This window comes from Macrotis lagotis, chromosome 1, assembly GCF_037893015.1.
Source record: "Macrotis lagotis isolate mMagLag1 chromosome 1, bilby.v1.9.chrom.fasta, whole genome shotgun sequence".
Lineage (NCBI taxonomy): Eukaryota > Metazoa > Chordata > Mammalia > Peramelemorphia > Peramelidae > Macrotis > Macrotis lagotis.
This window is the reverse complement of record NC_133658.1, coordinates 151,747,513-151,774,204: the sequence shown is the minus strand read 5'-3', so window position 1 is coordinate 151,774,204 and position 26,692 is coordinate 151,747,513. Positions and strand designations below refer to the sequence as shown.

The 26,692-nt window shown below is 45.4% G+C and overlaps 2 protein-coding genes across 4 annotated transcripts; both read right to left on the bottom strand.

The window, feature by feature from the left end:
• Nucleotides 1–23: 23 nt before the first annotated feature.
• CCAR2 (cell cycle and apoptosis regulator 2) lies at nucleotides 24–16,780 on the bottom strand. 3 transcript variants are annotated; one of them, XM_074209144.1, is made up of 21 exons: nucleotides 16,688–16,780; nucleotides 16,387–16,481; nucleotides 15,936–16,027; nucleotides 14,758–14,849; nucleotides 14,374–14,488; nucleotides 14,099–14,228; nucleotides 13,864–13,960; nucleotides 10,460–10,579; nucleotides 10,129–10,351; nucleotides 9,919–10,032; nucleotides 9,231–9,394; nucleotides 8,663–8,834; nucleotides 8,353–8,586; nucleotides 8,038–8,256; nucleotides 3,124–3,268; nucleotides 2,938–3,020; nucleotides 2,316–2,462; nucleotides 2,052–2,163; nucleotides 1,779–1,970; nucleotides 1,453–1,658; nucleotides 32–1,157 (listed from the first exon to the last, which is right to left on the bottom strand). In XM_074209144.1, exons 2-21 carry the CDS (start codon nucleotides 16,442–16,444, stop codon nucleotides 1,113–1,115), a joined length of 2,760 nt encoding a protein of 919 aa, XP_074065245.1. In that variant the 5' UTR covers nucleotides 16,445–16,481; nucleotides 16,688–16,780; the 3' UTR covers nucleotides 32–1,112. The 3 variants fall into 3 exon arrangements, with proteins under 3 accessions (XP_074065243.1, XP_074065244.1, XP_074065245.1); XM_074209142.1 differs by having other exon boundaries at nucleotides 24–1,157; nucleotides 1,779–2,163; XM_074209143.1 differs by lacking the exon at nucleotides 16,688–16,780 and having other exon boundaries at nucleotides 24–1,157; nucleotides 1,779–2,163; nucleotides 16,387–16,623.
• Nucleotides 16,781–17,876: 1,096 nt separating this feature from the next.
• C1H8orf58 (chromosome 1 C8orf58 homolog) lies at nucleotides 17,877–25,652 on the bottom strand. Its single transcript, XM_074209155.1, has 7 exons — nucleotides 25,516–25,652; nucleotides 20,893–21,368; nucleotides 20,305–20,451; nucleotides 19,740–19,842; nucleotides 19,448–19,560; nucleotides 19,123–19,229; nucleotides 17,877–17,988 (listed from the first exon to the last, which is right to left on the bottom strand). The coding sequence occupies exons 1-7, from the start codon at nucleotides 25,562–25,564 to the stop codon at nucleotides 17,877–17,879; spliced, it is 1,107 nt and encodes a 368-aa protein (XP_074065256.1). The 5' UTR covers nucleotides 25,565–25,652.
• Between the last annotated feature and the right edge of the window lie 1,040 nt (nucleotides 25,653–26,692).

Genomic DNA, 26,692 nt, shown 5'->3' with positions numbered 1-26,692 from the left:
ATATCTTCTGAACAGTGTGGTGCTGCCCTCTGGAGGACTAAATGTTTCATTGATAAATCTTTTTATAAGTTGGCTTTCCTGGGGTTATATTGGCTAGCTGACTTAGTCTGACACTTGTTTAACAGGAAGAAGTTGACACAACTCACTACCTTACCTGGTAAGGTATATGGCACCTAACCTACTACACTTGGAAGGGGTAGGGGAAGGTTCAAGAAGTACAGGAAACCTGAATGAGGCAAGAAGGCTTGGGTCCTAATACATGAAGACTCAAGAGACAGCAAGGGAAGGGGGCCCTAAAGGATTGCAGGCACACACTGTGTTTTTGACTTTGGTTTATTTAAAAAACAAAAAGCCAAAAAAGGACAACTTTATATACAAAGTCAAACTGGAACCATGGGTTATGGAAAGAGGTGAGAATTACAAAGGTAACAGAAAGGCTTGACCTCCCAGGCCCAAGCCATTACCACATTCTGAACAAAGAGCAGAAGAGAAAGCGGCTTTCACCTGGCAAGAGAGCTGATGGGGGTTGGCAGAGTGCCAGCCTATAGACAAATAGCCTGAGACACAACTGGCCCCTGCTGCTGGCTCTAGTCCTTATTATACAGGAGCTGCTAAGCTCCTTTTCCTGGAGGATCTGCAGCTTGATCAGATCATGGATCCGATGCCCCCAATTGGACTCCCTGACCCTTTCTCCAGAAAGTTTGTTGGTGCTAGGCCTGGTTACAGGTTCTTAAGATGTCTTTCCCTCCCTTCCTTTGCCTCTTTCTACACTGGAAGTATATAAGGAAGCACAAGATTAAAAGGGCTCCAGGAGGAGCCGCAGTAGAGGGAGAAATATTTCAGGAGTGAGAAGTAAAGATGCTCTTATTGGTGGTAGGTGTAAATTGGGTCCCTCTCTGCTTTGATAGCCTGAGAACCAGTCCCTGTACTTGCCCTCATGGCCCAGGCCCCTCCCTTTCTATTTGCCTTGGAGATGCTGAGCAATGACAGCCTCCCCTGCCCGTGTTTCCAGGCCCTGCTCCAGCTGCTTTCTGGTGCTGAGAGGGTCTAACTTCATCAGACTCCATCGTTGAGCTCACTGGGTGGCAGTTGCTGTGCAGTGACCTTCAGCCTCAGTTATTAGGTGCTGGTTCTTCTTTCTCTCCCCAGCTATCAGCCTGAAACACAGGTGTATGTCAAGGATTAGAACCCTAGGAAGGAGGATGTAATGGGAGGGAAAAGGGGTCTTGGTGTTGGATAGAGCAGGGAAAGGGGGAAAAAAACAGGTCTGTGTACCTCTAGCAAGAGGCCTGGGTAAAGACCAGCTACTTGGAAGGAGTCTCTATAAATAGGCCCAAGGAATTAGGAATGAGCCAGGAGGGAGCTGTCACTAGCCTCCAACAGTAACCTTGTATATAGCTTCATTTCCACAGTAACCAGAGCCCTCCTAATCGCTACCCCCCCTGCCCCCACCTTCTCTGCCATCCGCTGCATCTCCTGCTGTAAGGGAGTCAAACGCCTTCGAAACTCCTGAAGCAGACGCTGCAGCTGATTCTTCTGCCTCTCCGCTGTTCGAGCCATGTCTTCAGCCTCTGCTAGCCGTGTCCGAAGTTCCTGTATATCTGCTGTCAGCGTCTTATTGGTAGCCTCCGTAGTGGAGAAACGGCTATGGGTCTCCTCTAGAAAGAAAACAGCAGAAATCTTGCTCCCTGCAACTCTAGGACCTGGGAGTCACCCCTAGAGCACAGCCTATGGGATATTCAAACACAAGCAGGGATTTGGGGCTGCAGGTGTCTCACCCAGCTTCAGTTCCAGGGTGTGGATCTTGTTCTCCAGGTAAAGCCGTCCACTATCTTGCTGTTCTGCCCGCTGCAGCAGGTTCCCCACATGAATAAGGCTGCCATTATGAGACACCAGGCCCCTGTGCTCCACCTGAGAAGCACTTGGCTTTGTGCTTTCCCCAGAGGAAGGGGGCAGCAGATCCAAGTTTCCTTGAAAGGACAAAAAGATTAGAAGATCTGAGGAAAAAGCTAAGGCCCCCACCTCCCAGAATGAAGTAAAATTCTGCTTACCAAAGAGTGCCTCCTCAGGGAGCCCAGCATCCAGGCCTTCTTGACGACTGTACTGGAGGCTCCGGTACTGGCAAATGTTCTGGCTCACCACCCGGCTCACCAGCTTTTTGGCCTACAGACAACATGCAAACCATCACTGCACAAGGATCAGAAAGCTGCCTAGCTTAATAAATATAAAAATCAAGGCCTACAGGAATACTTGAGTCAGGGAGAAAGAGCACATTGAAAACAAAAGAAGTCATGCAACAGAGGAGAAAAAGATACCTGCTCTGCAGTAAGCCGAAGTCCAAGAGTGAGCAGGATCCTCTCTAGGTCCCGCCGGTGCAGGTAGCCACACCAGTTGGCATCAAAGAACACAAAAGCAAGAAGACAGTCCAGGGGCAACACAGCTGAGGGGTCGAGTTCCTTGGGCTAAGAGAGAACCAGGAAAAGTATATAGCTGTTTATGGCTCAACTACGTCGCTGGATTCTTGCCTCATGGACGGGCTGGTAAGCTGGAAAAGTCATTGAATCTGGGCTCTGTCAGACCAAGTAAAGGAATTCCATAGTTACCAGGTTTCTATGGATAAGTTTTTTTGTTCTGAAAGTAACGCTAAAGTGTGAATTGTCAGAAAAACCCTTAAGGGGCTTTGAAATTATCAAGTGGAGATTAAATGTCTTATAGGCACTGAATTCTATTGGCCCTGTCTTTACACACACACACACACACACACACACACACACAAATTTTCTTCCTAAGTGCATATTCTTCTGTCATACAGAAAAAGCTAAAAGCTAAGTATCCACCAAGACTGATGAAATCCTCAAAGTGTAGCTCAGATCAGAGACCTCCCCAAACTGTGAAAACTAATCCTATTTAGTGAAGTAGGAAAAAAGAGCTCCTCACCATGTCTTGGAGTGAGGAGAATTCCATCTCTGATTGGTTTGAGGCAACAGACCGCACCTCAGCATCTTCGAGCTTTGTCCCTGCTGAAGAGTCCCAAGACAATAAGGGAAAGCATCAGACCCAAACCACTTAACACCCTAGTGTATGCCAATATTCCCTTCTTCCTCTCTCAGGCTTCCAACATACCAAAATCCTCCTCCACATCTTCCCTTAGCAGCAGTAGTTCTGCATCCAAGCTCAGCTCACAAAGGTCCTCAGATGTTTCACCCCGGCCCTTCTCTTCCTCCTCTTCACCAGAAGCTGAAGGCTTGGGCAAAAGTCCATCCTCCTTCTGTGTGGGGCAGACGAGGTCTAATAACAGCTCATATTTATATGTTACTTACACATTTGCAAAACAATTTTATATATGTTAACTGGGGTTCAAGGTGCTCCTGGAAAATTCTAGAGATTTGTTATGTAATTTGATCTCAGTCCCAAAGGAAAGCCAGGGCTGTTTGATCACGGGGAATAAACATTCCCCTCCCACCACTACAACTCCCTTTTCCCTTGTAAACTAAGAGACAAGTATGAACCCTATTTTAAGATCTATAACTAAAACCTAGTTTCATCCCTGTAGGCTACACTGACTAAAACAGAGCTGTCCAATCTTACTTTTAAAAAGGTTTTATTGAGGGCGGCTATGTGGCACAGTGGATAGAGCACTGGCCCTGGAGTCAGGAGTACCTGAGTTCAAATCTGGCCACAGACACTTAATAATCATCTAGCTGTGTGGCCTTGGACAAGTTTTTATTGAAACAATAGACAATATATCAATTTGATTTGCCATTTTAGCAAGAGCTCTTCGGTAACTCAGCTTCATTAACTCAGCTTCATTTACTAAAGCTTTTAGTAAACTCATAGGGGGCTGTATTTTGGGCAACCCTGGACTATAACATATTTGATGATCCATCTTCGTTTTTTGGTCCTTCTGCCTACTCTGCTTCTTTACCTACAACTTCATCTTATACTTGACTCTCGAGAGGAGGAGGAAATTTACAAGAAAAACTGCTTTAAAGGATTTTTTTAAAGCAAATTCCAGGTTGCTTTTTTTTGGCCCTGGGTCAGTATAGTTTTTTGTCTCTTGAATTGGAAAGAATCTCTGAAATTATCTTGTCCAGTCTCCTTAAGGTAAGCAAATTGAGCTCTAGGGAAATTTAAAGTGATTAGCTCAAAATCATACAAGGATTATTAAATGCAAGGGTTAGGATTTGAACTCAAGAGCCAGTGCTCTTTTCACTAACAATTTTCTCTACCTTTTAGCATCTCATTTCAATATGAAAGTTAGAGGAAGGAAGGAAGGAGAAAACCATTCTGGAAAGTATGTTAATTAAAGATCAAAATAAACACTAAAATCAAAGAAAAGGATAAAGATAGAAAATTCTGTGTTAAGTTATGGATTGTTCCAAAACCACCTACTGACTGAAAAATAAAAAAAATTTTGATTCAGATTATCACCAATTCTTATAGAAGTTTAACTCATGAAAGTAGCCACCACCACAGGGAAAGGAAAATCAGAAGGACCCAGAAACCACTTCAACCAGCATATTCAACTCCTTTCAAGGAAGGGAAACAGGAGTCAAGAGCACCATGGTTTAGCGTATATATGCCCAGGGAGACACAAATTCAAAAGTATTCACACATTCAAAAGTATCTCCCTTGTATATCATTGCAAAAGACAATGATAGGGGGCAGCTAGGTGGTGCATCGGATAGAGCACTGTTGCAGTCAGGAGGACATGAGTTCAAATCCAGCCTCAGACACTTAATAATTACCTAACTGTATCCCCTTGGGCAAATCATTCAACCCCACTGCCTTGGTAATAGTCAATACAGAGCCAAACAAGTTTCCTGAAAGCTTGACATGAGGTCCAACTAAGCTAAAAGCATATGAAACTGTTAAGTTAAAATCATATACATGCAAAATGGATGTGTGTTAAAAACAATCTATTATCATAGATGATAGTGAAATTACATCTGGATTTTAACACCTCAAAACCAAATGTGCTATAGGAAAAACTTGAAAGTCACAAAAAGTCAAAGTAACTAGATCAAACCAAATTTATATAAGACATCTGTGCAGAAGGCAACCTTATTTGAAAGTTGTCTGAGAAGAGATAAGGAACTACCGAGTTGTCCAGTTTCTCAGCTGCATGAAATCTTTATGAACTAAAATATAAGGGAGGCTTTTGCAGACCTCATCTTCAAAGCCATAAAAATCACATGAAGTATAGAAAATAAAATCCTATTTATTGATTCAAAAAAAGCATCAGATTTCAGAAATCAAACCTCAAATAGGTGTCTCCACTGCAAATATAAAATTCCTTGAATAGATATGACCAGAGATCAATTGTTTAAAAATCCTCCAATTATAAATATGAAATAAGAAATGAAATACCCACAAAGTGTTCCTCACTATCCAGGGGCAGTTAGGTGGCACAGTGGGTAGAGCACCGGCCCCAGAGTCAGTAGAATTTGAGTTCAAATCTAGCCTCAGACGCTGTTACTTAGCTGTGTGACCTTCGGCAAGTCACTTAAACCCATTGCCTTGCAAAAACAACAACAAAAAAAAAAGTGTTCCTAACTATCCTGAAAGATCTTCTGTGCAAGGTTCTCTAGATGACCCGGTTTGCAATTCACCCTATGGTACTTACATCAAGCACCAGAATCCTATAGGACCTCCTCAATAAGATCTACAACCACCCAAAAGAATTCAACATAACAACTGAGTCACAGTAAAAAACAAGGTCATAAGGAAAGCAAAAAGTTAGCGCTTTAAAATCAAGTATTTCTTGGAATTCTCAAGTACCTACTTCAGTATCCTAAACACAGTAGCACTTAAACAATGTTTATCAAGCTGAAATGAAAAGCACCTACTGTCCTGATAAAGAGATGCTGTGAATGGGTACCCCCATGAGCTAGTCCACAGTGCATGTCTTGAAAACACTTTGGAAAGGCAACTACCTTGGCCCAGAATTGAATCAGAAGGAAAGTAATCTCTATTTTATGTGGGGAAATGCACTACTTTCAACAATACCAAACTGCTCCCTAACACACCACACACACACACACACACACACACACACACATACACACACACACAATCTTGTTTTCACACTAATATTCTTCCAATGATGCTATTATATAGCTTAGTCATGTACCACCACAGCCTCTAAAGAATGAAAACTGTTGTCAGTGGGTCTGAGTAGGCAACAGCATATAGTCATGAAAGATCTGTCAGAGGAAAGGCACTTGTATCCACATATCTCAAAAAACCTATAGAAAGATCTTCAGATCCTGGAGAGATCCTTTTCGGAAGACTAATGAGAGGATACATAAGGCATGGATAGCTTAAGATCTATACCAGTGGAGGAAGTACCAGAAACAATGGTGAAATTATAGCTCCAACAAAGTAAGTAATTTTCATACCCCTTCCACATTCATGATACTACACAATGAGGGAAGGGAGAAAGAAAGGAAAGACTTATTAGTACCTATCATGCTCCAGGCATTGTGCTAAAAAAAATGTTTTTTTTTTAACAAGTGCCTCATTTGGTCTTCAAAACAACCCTAAGGAAATAGCTGTTACTATTATCCCCACTATTTACAGTTGAGGAAGCTGAGGCTGATTTAACTCAGTCTTTCTGACTCGAGGCCCAGCTCTCTGTCTCTTGCACCACAAAGCTCATCAATGCCTCTCAAAGAGAAGTTCCATTTGAGTAGTACAAGATTCTCAAATAGTGAAATCATGTTCATTAAACCATATTCTGAAGTAAAAATTGTTCACTCATTTTAGTAATGTATTTCAACAAAGGCTAAAACTCAGATTTCTGGCTAACTTTCAATTAATCAGAACAATGCCCCACATGCCCTATTCCCTAAGCATCCAGGCTGACATCTTTCTGTACTCTGACTCCTCAGCTATACTTCTTTTACTCTGACATCCTGAGAATGTCTTGCCCTGCTCTGACCCTTCCTCGTCTCTCTTGTCCTTGTTGCTCTTTGTTGGCTCATCATCTACGTCATGCTCCCTAAACTGTGGGGTCCCTCAGGCCTGGCTGAGGCCCTCTCCTCCCTCTAGTCTCTCTCAGTCACCTCATCAACTCCCAAGGGTTGAATTACCAGCTCTTTGCAGATGACTTTCAGATCTACAGAACCAGTCAGTTTCTCCCCAAATTTCAGTTGTCCTACACAAACTGTCTACTGGATGTTTCAACTGGATGTCCCAGAAGCATCTTAACCTCACCCTGTTTAAAGCAAATTCATTCTCTTCCCCCTAAACCCTCCCCTCCTCCTAACTTCCCTATTTCTATCAAAAGTAGCTCCGCCCTTCCAGGCATTCTCCTGGGCGCTCTCTCTCTCTCTCTCTCTCTCTCTCTGTCTCGTGTCTCTCTCTCTCCCTCCCTCCCTCCGTCTTTCTCTCCAGACCTATTGACTGTCAAATGGAGGTATTTCCACCTCCATTCTCTCTCCCATGTGGTGCTTTTGTCCTTTAACCCAGCCACCACCTTAGTACAGGATTTCATCACCTCTTGCAACCACTTCCTAATTGTCTCCCTTTCTCCAGCCTCCACCCATTCAGTACACCCTACATACTGCTACCAGTGATTCTCCTTAAGCACAAATATGACCCATGAGACCCCTTTCCTCAACAAGATCCCGAGTTCCACTGTCTCTAGAAATTCCTCCATTTAGCTCTTCCAATCCTGAACAACCTCTGTTCCAATCTCACTAGCCATCATTCCTTTTCAGTTCCTCACAAAGAACTCTCCATTTCTATTCTTTGCACTGTTACCCCCATGCCTGAAATGTGGTCCTTCTCTACTTCTACCTCTGCTTCAGAGAGTTCTTCTCCTTTAAGATTCTTAAGCACTGATATGCTTAAGCACTGTCACTATATAAAATGTATATGTCCTTGTCTATCCTATTACTCTGTTGTTTGTCCTCAGAGCCCAAGCCTCAGACCATCCACTGCCAGTCACCTACAGGTCTCCTAGCCTTAACCTAAAGCTCCTTGGTGCATGACCTTCTCTGACCACTTCCCCTCTCCAACTCGAGCACTCACCAACAAGGAGTCTGGCTCAGCAGATGCTCCCTCATTCTGGGTTTCATCCTTAGACTCTTTGGCCACCTCCTCCTTGGCTGCCTCATCCTTGGCCGTTTCCTCCTTTTCCGGCTCTGGTGGAGGCACCTCTTTTTCAGGCAGGCTCAGTAACATTTTATAGATTTTGTATCCAAAGTCTCGCTGCAGCATCTCCTGAAACAGTGCTGCCAACACCGTTACCTGTTAATGCAGAGTTGAAGGGGCATGAATATCAAGTGGAAAGGGTTCCTCTAAGTTCCATTAGACTGGCACATTTCCCAGACCTTCCAGATCTACCTCAAATGAGATCTTTTCTCTTGGCCTCCGATCTTCCACAATGGCATGGAGGGAAAGGTTGGTACAGCCAGGTTGGGCTATTATAACAGGCTCCAGAGGAGGAGGAGGGGCCTCTGGGAGTGAAGAGTCCATTTCCTGCTGCAGACTGAGTTCAGGATTCTCTGTTTCTTGCTCAGAAGCCTCTGCTGTTGCAAGCTCAGACGAGTCTGTTTCTTCTGGAGAAGCCTCTGCATCCTAGGAAGCAAACAAAAAAGTCGTCACTTGTTAGTCCAAATGTTTGGACCCTTTCCCTCCCAGGACTCATACTTACCACTGGAGCCTCCTGGAGTGAGGCAGCGTTCTCAGCTGCCTTTTGCTGGCAAAGGGCCTCCCACTCCTCCAAGGAGGGCATAACAGTCCAGATGTCCGGCAGATACACCACTACTGTTCGCTGCCGCCGAGGGGGTCCCAGCTGTATGTACTGGAACTCAGCAATTCGCCACCTGGTCCCAGCAAAAGGGGGCATTGAGACTGTACCCTCTGATGAATCCTGCAGTCCAAATGACCAGGCAAACCCCATATCTACCCTGAGCTCCCTAAGCTGAAACACAAGTTAAAAAACTAGTATTCCTTTACAAGGAGCACATTCCTGACCATTGCTCTGGAGCCAGGAGTGACAGACAGGCACTAAAACACACACAAACATAGTCACCAAGCCCCTCCTTATGGTCAGTACCAACTATCTGCAAGACTGGGGTCAAAAGTGTATTCTATGGTTACAGAATGGTGGGAAGCTAGCAAGTCTACATGGAGTCTGAATTTGTTATCTCAGTTTAAACCCAATCTTCTCACCAATAACACTGATGTTCTTGAATAAAACCTGTAGAAAGGACACTCACCACTTTGTGCAACTACTCAGATCAATGCCTGTCTGAGCTCGGGCACAACGGATGGCAGTTCGGACCAATACCTGGGGATCAGCCTTCGGGTCAGGACCATCTAGGGAGGGCGACCACTCACCCCCAACCATCACAGCCTCATCGTCCTTCCTCCTCAGCAAAAACTGTGAGAAGAATGTGTAAAAGCTTGATTAAGTGGGTCCTCCCCCATTTCATCCTCAACAAACCTACATATATTATTAGCCAGGAAGGAGTCAGATACAGAGTGAAAAGTGAATAAAGACAAGGGTTTCAGTCCCAGTTTTGCTGTGTAATGGTGCAGACCTGGGGCTTTGCAGCCTTTAGCTTTCTCATTCTATCACCTCCAGGTCTCTGAGCTCTAACATTCTTCAATTCAAGAACAATGAGTTGCTGTACTGCTTGCAGGGCAGACCAGGAGGGAGAAGCTCAGATTACACCTCATAAAAGCTGGTGTTCCCCAGTGCTCAGCACCCTGCTTGGTTCACAGGAAGTGCTCTAGATCAACAGAACTACAAATCCCCCATGACTCTAAGGCAGAGTCCTCATGATCCTTTGATCAGTCCTTTGGTGGGAGGGGGACAATATCAATGAAGAAGTCTTAGGGGAAGGAAAAAGTATAAAGCTGTGAGACTTTGCTTCACAGATCCCACATCATTCCAACTCTCACCTTAATTTGCTTCAAAGGGTGCTCTGGACTCTCCCTTGGCTCAGCCATATCTTCTACAAACAGCAGACAGCAACGATAGAATTCTTCTATTCCCGGGGAGGAAAGCAAAAGTACCTGAGCAGAGGCAGTGAAACAAGCACAACAATCAAACAGATGTGGTGGAAATTCTCCTAAACCACGAGGAAAAGCAACAAGATGCTGCCAGCTCACCTTAGCACTGTACGTCATGTCTGGATCTGGTGGGGTGGCCTCAGGCTCAGTACTTGGGCCTTGTTCCTTCTCTGATGACACCTGAATCCGGCTTGGATGATGTAAGGAGAAGGGCTGGCTCAGAGGGAAGGCAGACAACCAGTTCAGATGCACAACTAAAAAGTCTGGAGGTACTAAAAGACTTCGATAACGGCGTTGGAGTTCTAAGAAGTCACAGGAGGGACTGTAGGCCAAGAGCAAAGAAAACAGGGTCATAGCCTTTCCCTTATCATCAAACTCTCCACTCAGCCCCCAGAAAGTCCCTTTCTACCTCACAGCTTTGTATGCTCACCTGTCCACAGTGTAGGGAGTAAGGTGGACCCGATAAGGAGGTAAGTCATGTCTTGGTTTCTTAGCACCCCAGGGCTCCCCACCTGCCCTTTGCTTGCGTTTCTTGGTGTCATAGTCATCACTGAAGGTTGAAAAATTATCATTAGAGTATTAAATACCCAAATATATTAGATATAGTATTAAGTGAGTTTAACAAAGACAATCCCCTGTCCTCTAGTAACTTACATTGTCAAAATGTCTCAAACAAGAAAACTCCATCTCTTGGTACAAACATAACTAATTCTCAGTTTTTCAGAGGTAAATTACTCACTCCAGAATAACTGAGTGTCAGCTGTATATATACCAGACTTGCTTCCTTTTCCTCTCATTGACCTTCAAAATCAGAGCTTCAAGTGCTAATTCTTGAAACAATTTTTTGAGTTACTTAAAGACAAGAATACCTTCTCAGTTGTGTCTCTACAAAAATTTCAATATTTCTATGATGTAGCTTTGAAATTATTTGGACACTTGTACACAACTAGACTAGTAATTTAAGCAACTTTTAGTAAAAATCATAACTTTTTAGCTACATTGTATCATTTACTAAATCACTGTGATTTAGAATAATCCAAAACAGGTTTTCCCTAATACAATGAACAATGAAGACTTAGTTACAATTCATTACTAGTAAGAAAAAAAAAAAAAGCAAACCTTAGTAACAGGAAACAATAAGCAGAAATATGCCTAGACTCAAAACTCCATGAGGAATAACACTAAAAGTTGAATGGGACGGCCCCAAAAGAGAAGCTATCCTTATTGAATCATTGAATTTCAGGCTTGCAAGGGAGTTAAAGCATTCATACAGTATAACCCATTTCCAAAACAGTAGTCATCCAGTCATCACCTCCTGATGCAGTTCATTCTACTTCTAGGAAGTGTTTCTTGACATCAAGCCTAAATTTGTCTCTTTACAACTTCCACCTATTGCTAATCATCTGGAACCCAATAGAACAAGTCCATTTATCTTCCATATGACAGTCTTTCTTGAAGCCGACTGGGATGTCACTTGAGTCTTCGGTTCTCCAGGATAAATATCCCCAGTTCCTTCCACTGATAGATATATCCCCATCTGACATGAACTCATGACATAGAGTGGCTAGGTGCTGCATAGAGTGTTGGGCTGAAATCAAGAATCATTACCTTCCTGTGATCAAATCTGGTCTCAGACAACTAACAAGCTGCATGACTCAGAACAAATCATTTAACCCTGTTTGCCTCAGTTTCCTCATCTGTAAATGAGTTGAAGAAGGAAATGTCAAGTCACTCCAATATCTTTGCCAAGAAAACCCCAAATGGGTCATGAAGAGTCAGAGACTGAAAAACAACTGAAACCCTGCCATGAATTCAAGACTTCACCATCCTAACTACCATCCTCTGGACATTCACCAGTTTATTCCTAAAAGTGGAAACAGAAAAACATACCTTCCAGCAAAGTTATTAATGTTACTGATGCTCTTTTAAACTGAACATCCTCTGAAAGCATCTAATTTCTACCACCTCTTTTCCTACCCTATATATTTTATTTTTTCTCAACTCATAAAACAACCATCCTCAATTATTTCCTTCCACTTCAAATTAGATCACTGTAAAGCTAGGGTCAAAGTCACACAAAGCACCCCAATGACTGACATGCAAAGGATATAAAATAAATATTAGGGACACCATAACAGAGCTACATTTTATAATCCAAAAAGAACCTCCCCCCCGCCAAAATTTAACAATACATATTTTTCAGCTGATTTAGATCATCCTTAAGGGTTCAATAAAATCATTACTTGAATATGAGAACTAGAAGGAACCTTTAGTGATCACTCTAGTTTAATCCCTTCATTTTATAATTAAGGTCACTTTAGTTCACAGTGTTAGAGGAGTAAAAGTCTGTATATGTGACTTGACCTAAACATATATTCCAGCACACGTGATTGAGAAAAATCAAAGGAAGCAAAAATAAAAGCCTTTTGCTAAACAATTCTGAAGGCTGGGTTTACCTCTTATTTGAGAATTCAAGAATTATTATTAAGCACTGACTGTGCAGCCTGGCCTATTGCTGGTCATAAATATGGTAAAACCTTGCCTTAAGCTTTTATTCAGGATTCTAGATGGCTTCCTTGTTACTTATAACCCTGTTGACATTTAAGATATAAGGCTTTTATCACTCTTTGATTTTCATTTCAAAGAGCTTGAGCAAAGCCTAAAACACACACTCACTCTCACTCTCACTCTCTCTCTCTCTCTCTCTCTCTCTCACACACACACACACACACACACACAGATCTGAGGCTGCGTTAACAGAAACATAGTGTCCAAAATAAAGGAGATTTTGTGCCACTCTGCTCTGCACTCATCAGACTACATCTGGAGTATCATGCTCAGTTTGGGACACTATATTTTAGAAAGGATATTGACAGCTTGGAGAATATCCAGGAAACTGAAAACAAGATGGTGAATGACTTCAAGATCATGCCATAACAGGGATCAGTTGAAGGAACAGGGAAAGGTACTGCTGAAAAAAATTTAGGGGGATCATGATGGCAGTTTTCAAATATCTGAAAAGTAATCATGTGGGAAGTATTATTATTCTTTTACTTGGCCCTCAAGGGCAAAAATAGAAGTTTCAGAGAGCTAAATTTTGGTGAAATGAAAAGGAAAACCTTTTTTAGTTAAAGGTATCCCAATAATGGAATGAACTGCCCTGACAGATAACAAGTATCCTTTTACATTCATTAATGTTAGGTATCTATTTGTCAGGGTTACAAAAAAAGTATTCTTGCTCAGAAAGGGATTGTATCAAAATAAAATCCCTTCCACATCTGAGATTATGATTCCCATGTAAAAAATAAGTTAGTTCTCAGGGAACAAAGTGAAAACCTCTGAATAGGTAAAAAAAACAGCAGAGGATAACAAGCAAAGAACTAATAATTTTTTTTTTTTGCAGAACACTACTCATATATCATACAAGACATACTTAAAATATACCAAAGACCCAATTCAACACACCCTCTCCACATTAAGCAACCTAAGACCTTTGTTTTCCTTGATTTTACATAAATCTAAATAACTTTTGTTACACACTTATGAGTACAATTTAAATCACTAACTTAAAAACACATATGGCAATGTCATTTTAATAAATATTGAAATGTTGAGTCTATTATATCTAGTCTATTACGTGAAATACTTTGGAAGACCAATTCACATCATGCATCTAATTACTAAAACAAAATATAGTCATTTACGATTACATCTCACTATAATGAAAAATAGTAAGGTAAAGTGACCAGTTGCAAAGACAGTATCAATGATAAAAAGTGAAAACCATGAAAGAGAAGCACATAAACAATAATTCCCCTCGTCCTATCTTCTTACCTTCGACCCTGATCCAGTCGGCCATGAGGACCACGAGCGGGAAACCTGCTCAGATGGCTCAGATGCAATGTAGGGGATGTTTGGAAGAGACTCAGTGCTAAGGAGAGAAAATACATTATAACTCAAAAGACTCAAGAAATCTCTCTGGCTATCTCCACAACTCCATCTCTCTGATCCTATGTCCACAATTCTCTGTTTAGAACAGGAAGCCTGTGAGTTTACAAATCATACTCACGCTTCTGAGGGAAGAGTGGGGGAATCCGATGAGGCTGAAAGATCAGCTGGGGCTGGGCCCCCAGAATGCCTTGTTTCTGACCCAGTGCTGCCACATGTAGAAGGGGAGGTGCTGGGGACTTCAGCAGGGGCTGAGAAATGAAAATAGGGAACTCTAATACTGAACTCACACACCCTAAGGTAAAACATCCCCCTCCCAAGAAATATGATTCCTTCTTGGCTTTAAGGCCATATGGGTTCCCTTCCCCAATGCACATACTGACAAGGACTGAGTACCTGATTGGAGAGTGTCTGAACCTTGACAGCATTCCAGGGCACTGCCTGGCCAGGATTGTATGCAGCCTTTACCAGCACCTTCTCACCCAATTGGGGCAGCCTGCCCTTCACCACACTGCCAGTACAAAATCCAAGAGTGCCCATTGAGGAAAGGGGCCTGACCAGACCCCCTGGTCACTGCAAAAAGACCATTCCCTCCCCTCCCCCAGAAGGGTCTTCCCCCATATATTTTCTGTGTGACAGCAACAAAATCTCCTGGGGTCCAGTGTAAATGGCAGCCTCAGAGATTTCTCTACCATCGTGATGTTGAATCTTAACCCATTAAACTTTTTTCTGCTAAAGTATCCTCATTCTTTGGGGAAACCATCAGAGCCTTCAGCCTACCTCAACTGAAAGAAGACTTCCTCATCAACTACCCCAAAGTAGTCATGCAAGCTGGTGACAATGCCAGTAAAAACACGTTGCTTCTCTCCACCCTGTAGAATAAAATAGTACTCAAAATAAAGAGGAAAATAGCTGAAAACAATTATCACTCATAACCCTATCAACACAAAAGAACTACTTTCAAACTACCTTCTCATCCCTACTCAACACCCTCAACAGCCTGAGTCATCTAGATACACAGTAAAAGAGAAAGATGAAAAAATATAAAGTCCCCTTTGCTAGAAAATCTCAATTTAAATCAAATGATTAAAAATAGATGTACACATTAACAGCAACATTCTGAGCTGATCATTACTGTGGACACAACTCCTCTCAGCAGTTCAGTGATCAAGAACAGTCCTAAAAGACCTATTATGGAAAATGCCATCCACAGTGAGAGGAAAAAAACGATGGGGTCTGAATGTAGAGCAAAACATACAATTTCTAGTTTTATGTTTTTCCTTTCTCATATTTCCTTTGCCCTTAGTTCCAATTCTTTTTTCACAATATGACTAGTATGAAAATGTTAAACAAAAATTGTACCCGTACAACTCATGTCAGATTGTTAACTGCCATGGGGAGGGTGGGGAAGGGAAGGTGGTAGAAAAATGTGGAACTCAAAAGATGAATGTTGAGAATTGTCTTTATATGTAGTTGAAAAAAAAAAAAGATGGCATGACTTCCACAAGGAAAAGGGAAAGACACTTAGTGTTAATGGATATACAAAAAAGGTTGTAACATGCAAAATTTCCATTTTACTCTTTGACTCTGCACTGGACATCCACCATAGAAATAGAAAATGCCTTTTACAAGCAATATGTCTAGTTAATTTATGTGTCCTTTGAATGGAATAATCACATAATTATCAACAGTAAAAAAAAATAGACGTAATGCAGTCATGGGTGAGAATCAGATTTATTTATGAGCTACCAAACTGTAAGGACTCTGGTTTCTTCTTGGACAGAGAAAAATCAAATAATCCTCAAGCCAAGGACATAGAATTTCTAGTCAAAGAGTTAGCTAACCATTCTCCCAATATGGGAAAAGATAAAAGAGAAGAATGACCTATAAAGATCAAGGGACGACCATCAGAATTCACACATTACGGCAAGAACTCATATACCTGAATAAATGCCTACCTGAAGGTGCCTGGCATTCTGAGACAACTCTGTGGCTACAGGAGGGGTGAGCAGACCTGGTGGTGGGCCCAGGAGAGAGGTGGATGCAGAGCCTGGGGGAATAAAAGCAAAAGCGGGGTTGGCGGCCTGACTCGCCCACTCTAGAACCCAGGGTCGTGAAAAGGTGGTATAAAGCTTCCCGTAAAGTACAAAGTTCACTGAATTTCAGGTCAGAAGACCCGGAGTAAGTCACGTTTCCCAGATCCCGTCTCCTCCTCTGTAAAAGTTCCCTGCGGGTGTGGATCGCGTCCCACAAATCATCCAGCTCTGTCTACGCGGATGCCGTCGGCCCAACACGGCCGCGGTGTCCGTCTCGGGGGTCCCCGCAGACGCCTCTCAGCCCCGCAAGCCCCCCGGGGCCGGGCCGGGCCGGGCCGGGGTCGGGGCCAGGGCCGGGCCCGCAGGGTCTAACCTGAGAAGTTGCGTCCTCCCGGCAGGGGGCTGACCCGCTGGCGCTTGAACTGAGACATGGAGAAGGCGGCTCCCCAGCTGGGTCCTGGGAGAAACCTTCGGGGAGGGAAATGGCACAGGGGTCACCGGGCTGCGGCCGGGCCCGGGGCCGTGGGGGCGGCGGCGGCGGGAGGGGCGCGGCGTCCGCTCCCCGGCTCCCGCGGCCCAGGCCCGTTACCGCGGAAACCGGGGGGCGGCGTCCCGAGGCCCCGCGGCCCCTCGCGGCGGGCGGGGGGCGAGGAGGAGGAGCGGCCCGAACCCACCTGTGAGCCCGGGGTCGCGACACCGGGGGACAAAGGCACCCGGAACCGCCGCCGCCGCCGCCGCCGGAAGCGCCTCACCGGAAGCGCGACGGCCGCTCGGCCGCCCCAGCCCCGCCGGATCTCGGCCCTCGGCCCGCCCGCGGGCCCCCGGCGGCCCAGCAGCGGAAGTGCGCCCGCCCCTCCCGGCCCGGCGCGGCGCCTCGGCGCTCCCCCCGCAGCCGTCCGGCGCGGCGCCGCGCCCCCAACACCTAGTTCCGGCGCCGCGCCCGCCCCGGAAGGCGCCGCGCGGGCCGAGAGCGAGGCCGGAGAAGGGCCCCCCGCCCCCTTCACCGGCCGCGCCCGCGCCCACACCCGCCCCCCCCCCCCCCCCCCGTCAGGACCCCCAGTCCGGGAGGGGAGGGGCTCGGGAGTCACCGGACGGAGGAAGAAGGACCCCGAGGGGTGTCGCTCCTAGCCCACTAGGCTTCCCCTCCCCCCGGACCGGACGGAGCAAGCGGTGTGGGGCCGCCCCGAGCCGGGGTCTCCCCAGAACGGCGAAGGGAACCCGAGTTCAAATGCGGCCTCGCGCAGCCGCTTCACCCCATTTGCCTTGCAAAAACCTAAGAAACCAAGTGTAACCGGCGAAGGCAGGGGCTGTCCACACTGACGCCGGTCACGTATAAACATGTAATGACATAGAAACCCACGGCCGCCACAAGACGCAGGGCCCGTGGGGTCGGAGCAACACACGCGCTCCGCACAGAGACAACCAGCGAGTGCGTTCCCATCCCTCAGCGCCAGGGACGCCGGCGGGGGTGCTGCAGGCCGCAGGACCCCACCTCCGCGGCGGTCCTCCCGAGCATGGGCCCGGTGCCGGCCGCTGTCCGTGCCCGAAGGCGCTCGGCAGCCCCTCGACCAAAGGGCGGTGACGGCTCCCGACCGAAGGAACTCGAGGAAGAAAGCATGCCGAGTTCAGAAGGGTTGAGATCTGTGGAGGAGCGACGGAATGAAGCGTGCTTCCCTGAAGCGTCCGAAAGCCCCATTTCCCAGAGATCTTGAAGGGGGGAGATCCAGCTCTCAGGCCAAGGACACCGCTCCAAGCTACCGATCATGGTAAGGAATTGATTAAGCTCAGGTAAAAGCCGATGCATGGGGGGGGGGGGGGGGTGCTATTCCACCCATGATGTGCCAGGGGGGACAGAAGGACGATTCAAATAACTGAGAAGTTCTTGACTCCCTGTTTCTTTGCCACCAGATTTGGCACAAAGGCTCTCCGTTGGGGGTAGTGTAGAGGACTTCCTGGAAGTTCCTTTGAATTTCTCCTGCAAAGAAAGGAGATGGAAATCAGGTGAGAAAAAAAACAACTGCAATAACCAGGAACATTTGTTCACCTTTTTACCGGTAAAGAAACCGAAGCTCATAGAGCATCAGTTTCCTCACCTGTAAAAGGGGGATCATCTTATGATACTTTACTTTAGAACCCATTTCACAGGGCTGTTGTGAGCCTTAAACTCCCTTTATAAACTTTAAAGTGCTACCTAAGTGTCTCTTCTTCTTATCATCATCATAACTAACATGTTTTTTCTATGTTCCAGACACTGTGCAAAGTACTTTTAAAACTTTTACCTCATCTGATACTCGCAGCTACTCTGGGAGGCACATTTGTTATGATCCTCATTTTACAGATGAGGAAACCGAGGCAAACAGAGGTTAAGTGACATACTCGGGGTCCCATAGCTGGCAAGTGTCTGATGTGGGAATCGAATGCAAGTCTTCCCTGATTCCAGGCCCAGAGCTCTGCCCCATCATTATCATTATCATTATTCCCACCTCCTCATCTTATCTTCAATGGAATTTAGACAATCTAAGGGTAAGTTGATAGTCTACTATCATTCTTTATGTTAAATATTCAAACTATCATCTTCATAAGGCAGCTAGGTGGCACAATAGAGTATTATTCTGTTTCCTGTAAAATGAATAGGAAAGGAAAAGGAAATGGCAAACTACTCTAATACCTTTGCTAAGAAAACCCTAGAGTCACAAAGAGTCAGACATGACTGAAATCACAGAACAACCACCACAAACTGTCATCGCTATCATCATCATCAACATTCTCTAACACTGTTTAATCATGTGTGAGATGGACTAATAATAATAGCTCACATTTGATCTTCAGAAGGGCCTACTATTATCCTCATTTTATATGCTAGGAAACTAAGGCTCACTGAGTTTTCTCATATCACATAACTAATTAGGTATGTGAGCCAGGATTCAAACCCAGGTCAGATCACTAGGCTGGGCTATCTCTAGACAATTTATAAGTTCCATTTGAGCTGCAACATGCTCTGAAAAGAGTAGTGATTGCCTAGACTTCAAGTACTCTAGTTCTTCCTCTTGTCTCTCACTTTTCCTCTCTTCTGGCTGAGCTCCACTGTCCAACTGATCTCAAGACTTACCTGGGGGCAGGGGAGTTTTGAGCAAGGGAAGATTCAGAAGCTCGAGGGCTCCTCCATCGGATCCTGTTGAGCAAACTTTTGACTTTGTTCCAATGGGAGGAAGTATTCTAAATAGGAGAAAAGGTGAATCATCATGAAGACACAGTGAGGACCCACCTTCCTCAAATCTAGAACCTTACGAAATATTCTATCTCCTCACAAATCCTTTGCCCCACTGGACCACTCATTTCTGAAACTGCTATTACAAGGGATTCCTAATATTGACCTTCCTGCTCCAAGGTCCTCCAGTTCCCATTGGTTTGCTCCTAGCAAGATAAGCACCTACCCTGTGCCGTCCATAAGATGAGGTTGTGTGGGCAGCCCCTGCTCGTCCTTCTAGCAAACTTGGTGTGCTCATACTGTGCACATCTGCCCGTTGAGGCAGAGCTGACTCTTCCTCTGTGAAGAAAGGGGCTTGGGTTAACCTGGGCAGGGAAGAGGAAGCCATTGGATTAACCAGGGCACATGAGAATAGGATTATGGGGTTTGAAGCCAAAATGACCTGCTGTGGAGCAAAGGATTAGCATATGAAATTTCAGTGGACCAGAAAGGAAAATGTTTAGCAAGTTGCCATTTACCTATCTTCTCAACTGAACTCTGAAATTCCTGAGACCCCAGTACAGAAGAGCATCGAGGGTGTAAAGGAGCAAGAATTGAGTTCTCATTCATCTCTTCCATGTCCTGTGCCAGGGAGAAACAGAGATCTGTAACCTTTCTTCAGTGAGGGGACCCACTCTAACATTGTAAAATCCCTGCCTCCCCATCCAATTAATAACTGGAATTTAAACAGCACTTGATGGCTTATACATACATTAATTCATTTGGTCCTCTTAGCAACCCTATTTGGTAAGGACAAGTGGTATGACTATTCCAATTTTATAGAAAAGGTAATAGAGGCTCAGAAAAATTACGTGACTTTTCCAAGTCCACAAAGCTAATCAGGAGCAGGAGCAGGAGTCAAATCTGGGACACCCCTATCTCTGAACCTACTGCTCTTTTCAATATAATGTAGGTTCCTACCCAGAACTGTTGGACACATCCCCAACATGCTTTACTACCTCCCTCCCTGATACATGTCCTGCCACACCAGGCCCCAGGGTCTTGTGTCATCCCCCACTCCCATGTTCCTCACTCCTCACTCACAGTTGGCATATGTTGGTACTGCTCTTGGAGCTGCAGATGAAGCTGTTGGAGCATGGCCATTCGCTCCAGCATCAAGCACAGGTGCTCCAAGTATCGAAGCCCCTGCCCTGGGAGGCAAGCCCAGGCATCAGACTCACAGCCCACTACCTGTTGGACATAGCCCCGTAAGGTATTAACATCTGCTTTCCTCTCCTTGAGCCCCCCCCCCCCAGGAGTTAGAAAATCCTAGCTTCAGGGAAAGGAAGAGAGAAGTAGGGTGTGGGGAATCAATCTTTGGATGAAAGACCCCTGTCAAACAGCATTCCCCACTACTACCACTGCCCAGCCTGGGTCAGTATCAGGATGAACCTGTGCCCCTGCCCACCCACTCTTTGGGGAGGTTGCAAACAACCCCAGCTACCTGTCGAGTCATAAAGCTATGCCAACACCTACCAATTAGGATCAGGAAATGCCTCAGAGCAGGTTCCACCCCAAGAAAGTTTCATGGAGAAGGAAGTAGGAGTCAAAGAGGCTAAAGGGCAAAGGGGTCTCTCCCATACCCTCCACAGTTGGCAACTCTTCCCTGACATCTCCCTCTGCAGCACTTACCACAGATTCTGCTGGGCTGGGCCGTGAGCCAACCTCTGCCTCAGTTACACCCTGATCTTCAGTTACTTTTGGGGACACCTCAAGTCTCTGCTCACTCTGCTGCCAATACTTGGATTCTGTAGTAGCTGAAGATCGAGGCCAGCGGGACCTCGCCACCACTTGCTCTAGTTTTTGGCTGGCCAGGAACCGGTCCAGGTCCGGAGGGGCATCCTGCGTGACAGGGGCCAGCTTGGGCTTCCCACCCAGCTCCAAGCTTGAAGTGTCCAGAGCAAAGCCAGGGGGAGTGGAGGGAGGGCTTTCCCCTCCTCCCATTTCCACTCCAGAGTCCCTTGAAACCTGTTCCTTGGAGCATCTCACCATGAAGTCATCATCCTGGGGCTCACTAGAGGGTACCCTGGGCATGTCATGAACATGAAGATAAATGCTCTTAGCACCCAGCACCACACAGCCACCCAGAAGCTCCTCACAACCACCATCTGCAGAGGAAAGCCAGCATCAGAGACCATATAAGTTCCCACCCCTGAGATTCCTGGACCAAACCACATTCCCATGGGAAGGTGTGTCCCAGGAGGAGTGGGCGAGGGGAGGAGACTGCTTAAGGGAAGAAGTCTTGAGTGAGATGACAGCATCTCTGAACTGGAAAGGACTTAGGATGAAGTCAAAATGATATGTGAACATGAAGTAGCTCCAGAACATTGCCAACTGGTGACTGACAAGCCTTGACCAGAAAATGTCCAGTAATGAAGAGCTTACTACTTTCATTGTTCTTAGGTCCAATCCCTCTTCCACCTCTCTCTCTCTCTCTCTCTCTCTCTCTCTCTCTCTCTCTCTCTCTCTCTCTCTCTTTCACACACACACAGAAATGGAATGTAAACTCCTTGAAGGTAGAATCTTCTTTTTTAAATTTTTATCTTTACATTTCCAGTTCCTAATCCTGGTGCTTTGTTCACACTAGGTCCTTAATAAATGCCTGCTAGGTCAGACTGGATTACATCAATCAAGCATTTTTTAAGGACTTACTAGATCTCTGTGGGGCATTGTGCTAAACTCTGGAGATGCAAAAACAAAAGTATGAAATTGTCCCTGCCCTCCATGAATTCATTATATTCTACTGGGGGTACCAACATGTGTGTGTGTGTGTGTGTGTGTGTGTGTGTGTATATATATATATATATGAATAAAAGCAAAGATTCTAAACAGATAGAAGGATAGAAGGCAATTTGAGATTGTTCATTTTTCTTTGTGATTCTATTTGGAGTTTTCTTGGCAAAGATACTGGAATGGTTTGCCATTTCCTTCTCCAGTTCATTTTATAGATGAGGAAACTGAAGCAAATAGAGTTAAGTGACTTGCCCAATGAATGCTAATAAATATCTGAGACCAATTTTGAACTCATCTTCCTGCCTCTACCCAAAGTCCATTCATGCAGGTTCGTATCCATTGGTACCCATTACCCATTGGTAATGTAGGATACATTGTAGTCATAAATATATATTATTCAACACTTGACAAGTTTTTGTCAGGCGATGTGGCCCAGAAGAGCTAAAAGGTTGGACATCCTTGGGAGTCTAGGACACCACTCAAATGTCCCAATTTGAGAGAGAGATGCTAGTAGCTGAGCAGATAAGGATTGGAGTTAAAGTGCTTTTATGCAGGCAGCTAGGTGGCACAGTGGATAAAGCACTGGCCCTGGAGTCAGGAGTACCTGGGTTCAGATCTGGTCTCAGACACTTAATAATTACCTAGCTGTGTGGCCTTGGGCAAGCCACTTTAACCCCATTTGCCTTGCCAAAATCTTAAAAAAAAAAAAAGTGCTTTTATGCACATGGATGAAAGTGGGAGAAAGAAAAAGTGTAGAGTCCAGGGTTTCCCCTAACAAAAAAAAAAAAGAAAAAGAAAAAAGAAAAATTCAACAGGCTTCTTTAACCAGAGCTTTAAATCACAGATTTCCAAAAGAGGTCTAAGAATAGTTTTCACGAACTTGAACGACTTAATCCCAATCAGCTGGAAAATCCAGCCCAAAAAGCTAGAAAAATCTACCAGCTGCTCACCAGCCCTGTACAGAACTGAGGAGAAAGAGACTAGTCAGTCTTACCCTCAGGTCCAAGGGTGCTGATTTTAGGAACCCATATCTCCTCACCAGAGTTCCTTAAGAGCTGGTATAGTCTAAGGCACTGACTCTCCAATTTCTCTATCTGTGAACTAATTTGTAAAGTGAAGTATCCACTTTTTTATCTACCATGAAAAAAAAAATCATCCAAGCTAAAAGGAAGACTATCTACTTTCAGTTAGACAACACAGAGATGATGCCTTTTTTATTTAAAAATTCTTTTTATCCAGGTCTATGTCCTGATCTATGTCATAGAGAACTGCCTGGGGGAATATGAGAAGTCAGCTACCACCTACGTGTTGGTAGCAAAACCTAAGCCTCAAACTTCCAACTGCAAAGTTGTCGCACTATCCACTTCACCACATTATGCTGTATCTCTTTGAATTAAATACCAGGGGGAAAGCTCAATGGTTCAGTGGATATAACACAGGCCCTGGAGTAGGAGGACTTGAGTTCAAATCTAGCCTCATACACTTAACTAGCTATGACCCTGGGCAAGTCACTTAATCCTATTTGCCTCTAAAACAATTAAATACCAAAAGTAAATTAATAAATACTTTAATACTTCAAAGATGTATTTGCTCCCTTGAATGATCCTGAATTGAAATGCCTTTATATGTAGGACTATCTTCAGCTCTTGGCTGAGGTCAAAGAAGTCATCGTTTGGTAATGGACGCTTCACTTGGCTGGTCCTCAGATGACAACTGCTAGATCAAGGGTCACCCCCACTCCAGATCAGCTATCAGAATATAACAACAACACTAACGATACTAAAAAAGCATAAGAGCCAGAGAAGGAAATGGTCAACACTTCCAAATCTCTGCCAAGAAAATCCCATATGGGGGCATAAAGGGTCAGTCACAAATACCTTAAGTTTTACAAAGCACTTTGCAAATATTACATCATTTTGTCCCCTGTAAAGTAGGTGTTAATATTATTATTATCTACATATTACAGATGAAAAAATTGAGTCAGACAGAGGTTGAGTACCCTACTCAGGGTCACACAGCTAAATAAGTTGTCTTAGGTCACAACTTGAATTCAGCTCTTCCTGACATCAGGTTCAGCGTTCTGTCCTCTGTGATGTCTAGTTACTTTAGGATTATGGATTATAGTATGATACATGCTATATCATACTATATAGTAGGTCTTATATACTTATTGTTTAGCATCGATTTGGAGTAGACCTTAGAGGTTAGCTAGTGAACCTTCTCATTTTATAGATGAGGAAACTGAGGCTTAGAGTCACTAAATGATTTGTCTAAAGTCTAATAGGTAGGAAGGGTGGAGCTGGGGTTTGAACCCAGGCCCTGTGACTTAGTTAACACTGTTTCTGCTGTACCACTCTAGACACCAGCAGAGAGAGGTTTGCAATAAATTTATGCATTCCAGAAACATAACTATAGACAAAACTCTCATTATAAACATTACCTCTGGGTAAGACCAAACCATGAATCATGGGTCATTTCCCTCCCCCCACCTGCCCCATTCTCAATCCCTGTATGTACAATTCTCCATCACTTCTAAAATACTCTGCTAAATTTTCTCGGAACACTTTTGGTGGGTTTGGGGGCAGGGAAGGGGGAAGAGAGGAGAGGAGAGGTTTGTTCCTGAAGGCTGGAAGGTCTGAGGCGCTAGGATGGTGTAAAGGAAGCGGCAAAATAGGCTTACTTCCCCAAGCTGGGGAAAGGGGGTACGTGGGGGGAGGGGTAGCAAGAGAGCCGGTTGGAAGCTATCGCAAACAATCGAATGAAATTATAAATGAGAGCAATTAAGAGAAGTGAAAAACCCTAGAGGTCCCACGGCCAAGGACGAGCAAAAAAATGAGGAAAGCTCGGAGGAGAGCCCAGCACTAGGGAACCGTGGCCGGATGGGTAAAAGAGGCCCTCAAAGGGGCAGGGGGGGATTGGGGAGGAGGGAATGGAAGAGGTTTTGAGTCTGCAACCCGCAAAGCTGTTTATTTTTCTAATTAACACAAAGTTAAAGACTGGCCAAGGGAAATTCTGGTCCTATTTGACTTGGGACAGGTAAGCTTCGAAGTTAGAGCAGGGGTGGGGGGTGTCTCAAGAAGAGATACAAAGAAAAGGGGGAAGGGTAGTTAGTTCCAGAAATCCAGGTAGGTCTAATCTGATAACATAAGCCAGGACCCCCCAACGTGGGGTCCACAACGTGGTGGGAGTTTCGAGGCCTGGGGGTTCTGGGGCGTGGCTCAGAGCTCCTCAGCTCGAAACCAGAGTCCGGGGAAGGGTGCAGGTCCCAGACCTGCCCCGGGAGACAGCCCCATCCGAAGGGAAGACGGGCACAGACAGATGGGATGGGGACGCCCCCACCCCAGGAGTACTCCAGGAGCTTCCCGGCACCCCAGCAGCACCGACTCGGGCACCCCGCGCTGGGGCAGGGGCAGGGGCAGGGGCTGGGGCTGGGGCAGAGGCGGGGCACGGACTGGGACTGGGGCAGGGCAGGAGGACAGGGACAGAGGCAGGGGCTGGAAATGGGGCAGGTTAGTGACTCACCCTGGTGGCCAAGTGGTTTTAGGGTGAAGACCCGGCGCCTCCCCAACATGGCCAGGCTCGGAGTGTCGGCAGCCACAAGTGCAGCGCCGGAGGAGGACAGAGTGGCCAGTCCCGGCAGTGAGCCCCCGCTGCCCGGACAGGGTGCGGCCCTGGGACACTCCTAGCCTGGAAGGGCTGGGGAGGGGGAGGGGAAAGGTGGGGAGAGGGGGAGGAGGAGGAGGCCAGAATTGGGGGAAGGAGGGGGAGGCGAATGCGCTGAGTTGCAGTGGGAATCCTGCAAGGTCCCCTCAGGCTTAAGGGGAAAATTGGGGACAGGTGGGGGAAATGTGAGCCTGAGGCAACTGCCGTGGTGGTGGTGGTGGGGGAGCCTGTGGATGAATGAACCCGAAGATGGGAGAGGGGAGAGAAGCAGGTGGGCCCGGGATTAAACACTCCTGTTTTCCTCTCCAGCCCGCTAGCCTAATCCTAGTCGATAAGGACTCCTTCAGCTACCCAGACAGCTGGGTCCCTTACAAAACCGAAAGCTGAACTGAAATTGGAACCCAGAAAATAAGACCTAAAATAGAGGGTGGGCCTAATGGTGCCTAATAGGCCTCACCAGGGGAAGGGAGCATTCTAACCTCATTTTCCAACCCCCCCCCCCATCCCTGGACTTAAGTGTCCTCAGCTATAAAAAAAGAAAAGAACACTATCCACTTCTAGAATAAACATAACCAAGGGAAGAGATGTGTAAAGAGAAGGAAGCCTAGAGTTCCTTGTGGTTCTAAAGGAAAGATTGTGACCTCCAGGAGGGAAGAGTGTGGTAATACATAGTTCCCTCTAGTTCCAACCAGAGGCTTTGCACAAAATAAGCACTTACTAAATGACCTGAATAAATATCTTAATGTCATTCTTCAGTCAGAAGACCTGTTAGTCTAGGAACTACCTAGGCTTGAAATGACCTAACACTTCTCTTATCCGAAGAATGGAGATAATGATAACATAAGCCAGGACTCCCTTAGAGGAATGAGATTGATATACACATGCAAAACATTATTCTTATTTTTAGGCCGGGTCAAATTCCACTCTACCCCCTTTCCCCTGGGATGGGAGAAATAGATTCTACTGAGGAGACAGAAGAAATGTCTTTTCCAGGCAGAACTGGAGTTGATCCAATCTAAAGCCAGAAGGGCTAAAG